Below are 4829 nucleotides of genomic sequence, written 5' to 3' on the forward strand. Positions count from 1 at the left end.
ACCCGAAAAGAGACACCGGCTAGGAGGCATATGCCCGCGCAGCCGAGCAGCAGCGGCGCTGCTTGCGCACACCCATGTCGTCGTCCGGCGGGAACAGCTCACGAAGCGCCTCCATGTGACTGGGGTCACCACCATAGATTTCTTCGTATGCCTTTGTGGCCGATGTGGACGGAGTCGACATCTCTCTGGTTAGTCCCAGGCATTTCAAGACCGCTCGCCTCGCTTGGCTATCGGGATGTGGGATAGGCTCTGTGCCGCTATCCGCCTGCTCCTCTTAGGGAGCGCGGGCGGTGGACGTCTGTCGAGGGCCGAATCATCTCCGAACAGCTCTAGGAGTGGCGGCTGCCTCGCTTTCGTGACTCGCTCGATGAATCTCTTGAGGCGACTGTTGGCGGAGTCTGTCTGAACCAATGTAAAATCTTAAAAGCTGGATGGATCTAAGCTACGCAAAATCGAAGGATCCATGCATTTTGATTGTATCCACGAGAGCTATACAATGGCGAAGTCCATTTTGTCAATAGAGCTCATCTTCGGACATTTGCTTTAGGGAATGTGGATGGTCCAGTTTTCCTAGACTGCCCAATATCTGCCAATTTTGGTCCTCTACACTTGGTATCATAATTTGTTTTGATCAGATGTTCCATTTTTTTTAAAAAAAAATCAGTTATTTGTGCTCCATCGCCACACCAATCCTATGTTGCTACGAGGTGCCATAATTCTGTAACTGCATGTACCCACTGTGACATATAAGTAATATATACCCATATTGTACTTCCCCCGTTCCTTTTTACATATCACATTAGAATTATCTATCTTTGACCAACCATTTAAAAAATTCTTATAATTTCACAACAAAATGAATTATATATTATGAAAATATTTCTCATAGTGAATCTAAAAACATAAATCATATGACATGAACCTATATATATTTTTTGAAATTAATGGTCAAAGATACAAATGGTGGATTTCAAACAATGCTAGAGGAGGATATTCTTTTTTTTTTTGCGAGACCCAGATACAGGGAGACGCTCACATACACGAGCGTAGACTCACCCCTATAAACACACATACGCACCCTATGCCTTTGAGCATCTCCGAAGAACTGAGTTGGACCGAAGTCACCATATCTATTGCTAGAGAAAATGATGTATCATTAGTGCATAAGACAGTAGGAAGTAATGAAGGAAAATAAAATACGGAAAACATTCAACAGAGGTTATCACAGAAACGGTGAAAATGTGTAGCATTAATTACACATGACAAGCCTTTATTATTTATTTATAAAAGACTATGATGCAACACAAGTTTAAATGGATCCATACTTCGATCCATCCCCACGGTTGCATTTACAACAAAGAAGAGGCCCGAGGGCATCAGATGACAAAGGTTATACATATTTACAATGGGCAAAACAAGCCAAGTACTTATGGTGTGTACTTTTTTGTACTTTAGATCACTTATCTACGTTCACCAAACTGATCCGGAGACGAAATACCTCGTGAACAGCTCCACGGTTAAGAATGGCAAGAATCTCTGCTCCCTCAGCCATGGTGAGCTCACCTACTGAGATTTTGCGGGACTCATATTCGTCAGGCAACCGGAAACCATAGAACCACCTACCAAGCTTGAGCAAGTTCACACAAACTATCCTTTCTGATACACGGTGAGCTTGGAGTGCTTTACTGACTTCAGTTGGCTGAAAAAAAAAGATAGTGTGTGTCAAAACTACAATTTATGAGTAGCCAAAAGCTTGCTTAGACCATTCTAGTCAAAACATCTGATATCAGTCAAAGCACAAGAGAAACCTTCAGACGATTTGATAACTCATGCTTCCAAAGCTTTAAATGTTTATACTATCTTAATGTTCACTTTGGGTATTTCCATACTTTGATTTTTGGTAGATGATACAGAGGACATCAGGCATATGTGCATGACAAAATAGAGTGGCATGCCTATAAGCAGTGACTACAAATTACACATTATGGTATTAAAAAGACTGATTCAAAACAAAATAAAATAGAGGTTGCCAGAATATGGAGTTACAAGTAAAGCATGAAAAACAGTTACTTTAGCAATTTAGAAATGAAGCAGTCTTGAGTTCTTTCGACACGAAGCATGTTCAGCCATAATAGAATCATCAGCAATACATAACTCACCAGCACATGCAAAGATGCGATCGAGTAGTGCAGTCCAATTAGGTTTATTATCGCACTATGATTCCTTGAAAACAAGAAAAACTGGACATCGAGAAATCCTATATCAGGTATCAAGGCCAAATCAGCAATAGCTTTCAGATAGTATTCGGATTCAAGTGACCCATTATTTAAGCTGCTTCCCACAAATTCAACCACATTAGATATTGCAACAGCCATTCTTCTGTGTTGGCTGATGTAGAGAGCTTTCCATCCCTGCAGCATAATTAGCAGAAAGGTTGAAAGCTTGATCAGCCATTCGTTCAGTATCATGGGAGCATGTATATGTGGAAAAAAAAATACAAAGGGAAATGGTACATCAGATATTCAACTTTGGGGTCAACTCGTCTTTTTAACTTGTATATCTCACTCTCTAAAAAGAACAAAGTAGTACTTCAAAAATGCAAAAAATGTCCCCTAAAGATAATCATAGATTTGCAGTAGGCAGGCAGGTTCAGTTCTGGTCCAATAACTTTGGTTCTGCTAGCGAAAGGGTTCAGAGCCTAGTGGTTGTGACTCCTGAGTAGCACCTCCAGCACCTGGGTTCAACTCATGTGGGATTTCAGTGCTGGATAAAAAACCTCCCTCGCTGACAACCCATAAAATGGTGTGCACTGTCAGGGTTTGGGGGTTTCTCAGTCAGCTGAAGACTGGGTTTCTTCTTCCAAACAATACCGTGGGGGCGGTCTTTCCCTCGCCAGCTGAGTAACTTGGTTCTGCTAGTCTGTTATATACTAGCAGATGGAACCAGTCAGTGCTCTACTTCTTCCTTTCTAAGAGACCTCATAGAAACTGAAGGAGAGGAAACATGGAGGGCTAGAAAAAGTTAAGCTTTAAAGGAGAGTACAAAAGGTGTTCACCGAAAAGTTGAGCTTTAAAATGGACTATATCTGAATTATTGTATATTTATGGTCAAATAGAGAATTGATTATTCATGGAATCAGTTAAATAGGTAATTTTTTTGAACCAAATATCAAGACTTAACATTGGAATGATTGTGTCTTTAATGGCACGAGTCCGAGTGTCTTATGGTGCTCACTCCGTTGGAGCAAAAGCGTTAAGGAGTTGTTGGTCAGGTCGTTTGCTAGGGTATAATCCCCCTGTTCGCTTGAGCTTATTTTGAACTACTTTTCAGGCATGGAACGATGTTTTCCTCTCACAACATTTCAGCATAAGCATGCCAAATTTCAGCATCAGCGAACAGGGTGAATACCCCTGGCATTGGTAGATTGATGGTCGCCTAATTGTTCAGAAGGACCTTTTCGTTTCTAGTTTTTCTTTGTTTGTACTGTGGCAGTGCAAGTGCTAGTTTCGGGTGTGTGTTTTGGAGGACTTAGACCCCCCCCCCCCCCCCCCCCCCCCCCCCACTCTCTTCTCTGTACGCAACTCTCTTACGTTTTCGAGAAAAAAAGACTTCACATTAACTAGCTGAACCAATTTGGTGATTCCACCAGATACAAATGAATAAGGTTTCATATAATAAAATGAAGAAGGGGGTATACATGACAAAAGAGATGGTAACATTTATAATCAGCACATCATGAACAATGAGGTCCAAGGGAACATGGCACTGGGTTAAGCAAAGAATAAAACACGATGATAGCAGGACATGCGTGTTATTTTTCCATATAACGATTCTAGATTTCACATTTTGGGCAATCCACTAGCACAGTCCAAAGGTTAGATTACTTGACGATCATCCATAGTCCATTCTGCTCAGATCATTGGGTGAGCATCATCTTTTCAGTAAAAAAAAAAAAATCAATAAGTACCTGTATAGCAATGAACAATAGTTTTCTGATGCTACAAGAAAGAAAACGTATTAACATTGACCTCAGGTCAAGGTTATGCAAAATTTCCTCCGTACCAGTTACCAATTATGGCATAATAACAGCCTAAGGCAGGATGATACATTAACACTAGAAATCCGGAGATATATGCCTAGAAGATCGAATTTCGGTCAAATTGAACTAGGATAACCACAAGATCAGAGTATGGCTACCGCAAGCACTTAACTTTACCCCTCTTTGCGTACCTGCACACGGGACGACGACGCCAACGCCTCCGCCACGGCAGCTGGCCAGCGGCAGCGGAAGAGGCGCTCCCAGATGCAGTCGGCGTCGCAGGCTCTGAGCCAGGAGCGCGAGCAGCCGCCGAGCGCGCACACGTCGGCCTCCTGCCCGGGTTGGAGCCAGCGGAGTCAACGAGAGAACCCTGTAGTATCTTCCGTGGAGCGAGTGAGAGGGAGGGCACCGACCTGGAGATGGGCGGCGACGGCTAGGGCGATGTCCTCGGGGAGGTCGTCCCACCTCCCCGCCGGTGAGAGTTCCATTTCGCGCGATCCCCCTTTTGCGGCTGCTACTGTACTATACCAGCGCGAGGCTTTAACTGTGGAGCTGCTAAAACCGCAATTTTCAAGCTTAATTAAAGTAGGTAACTTGAGCTTGTCTCTCACTTTCCTTCACCTGACAAATATGCCGTTCCACGGCTAGGATACTCCACGGCCACGTGATTCACGTACGGGCTGAAAGTGAAAGTTCTTTCCATTTCACACGGCCATTGGAGCCCAAAAAGGCCCACTACGGGGATATGTACAGTACAGTATAGCTTACTATTTATTTTTATTTTGGAAAA

General features: G+C 43.0%; 1 protein-coding gene across 1 annotated transcript; it reads right to left on the reverse strand.

Annotated features, from left to right (window-relative positions):
* Positions 1-1253: 1253 nt before the first annotated feature.
* LOC136513078 (uncharacterized) lies at positions 1254-4608 on the reverse strand. Its single transcript, XM_066507073.1, has 4 exons — positions 4453-4608; positions 4231-4371; positions 2160-2411; positions 1254-1699 (listed from the first exon to the last, which is right to left on the reverse strand). Exons 1-4 carry the CDS (start codon positions 4525-4527, stop codon positions 1457-1459), a joined length of 711 nt encoding a protein of 236 aa, XP_066363170.1. The 5' UTR covers positions 4528-4608; the 3' UTR covers positions 1254-1456.
* Positions 4609-4829: the final 221 nt, after the last annotated feature.

The sequence above is a fragment of the Miscanthus floridulus genome, chromosome 16 (assembly GCF_019320115.1).
Source record: "Miscanthus floridulus cultivar M001 chromosome 16, ASM1932011v1, whole genome shotgun sequence".
Taxonomy (NCBI): domain Eukaryota; kingdom Viridiplantae; phylum Streptophyta; class Magnoliopsida; order Poales; family Poaceae; genus Miscanthus; species Miscanthus floridulus.

Coding starts and splice junctions, on each gene's coding strand:
- LOC136513078 (XM_066507073.1), bottom strand. CDS start 4,527: ATGGAACTCTCACCGGCGGGGAGGTGGGACGACCTCCCCGAGGACATC. Junction 4,372..4,452: donor CCGTCGCCGCCCATCTCCAG/GTCGGTGCCCTC, acceptor CAACCCGGGCAG/GAGGCCGACGTGTGCGCGCT. Junction 1,700..2,159: donor TCGCATCTTTGCATGTGCTG/GTGAGTTATGTA, acceptor TTTTTTTTTCAG/CCAACTGAAGTCAGTAAAGC.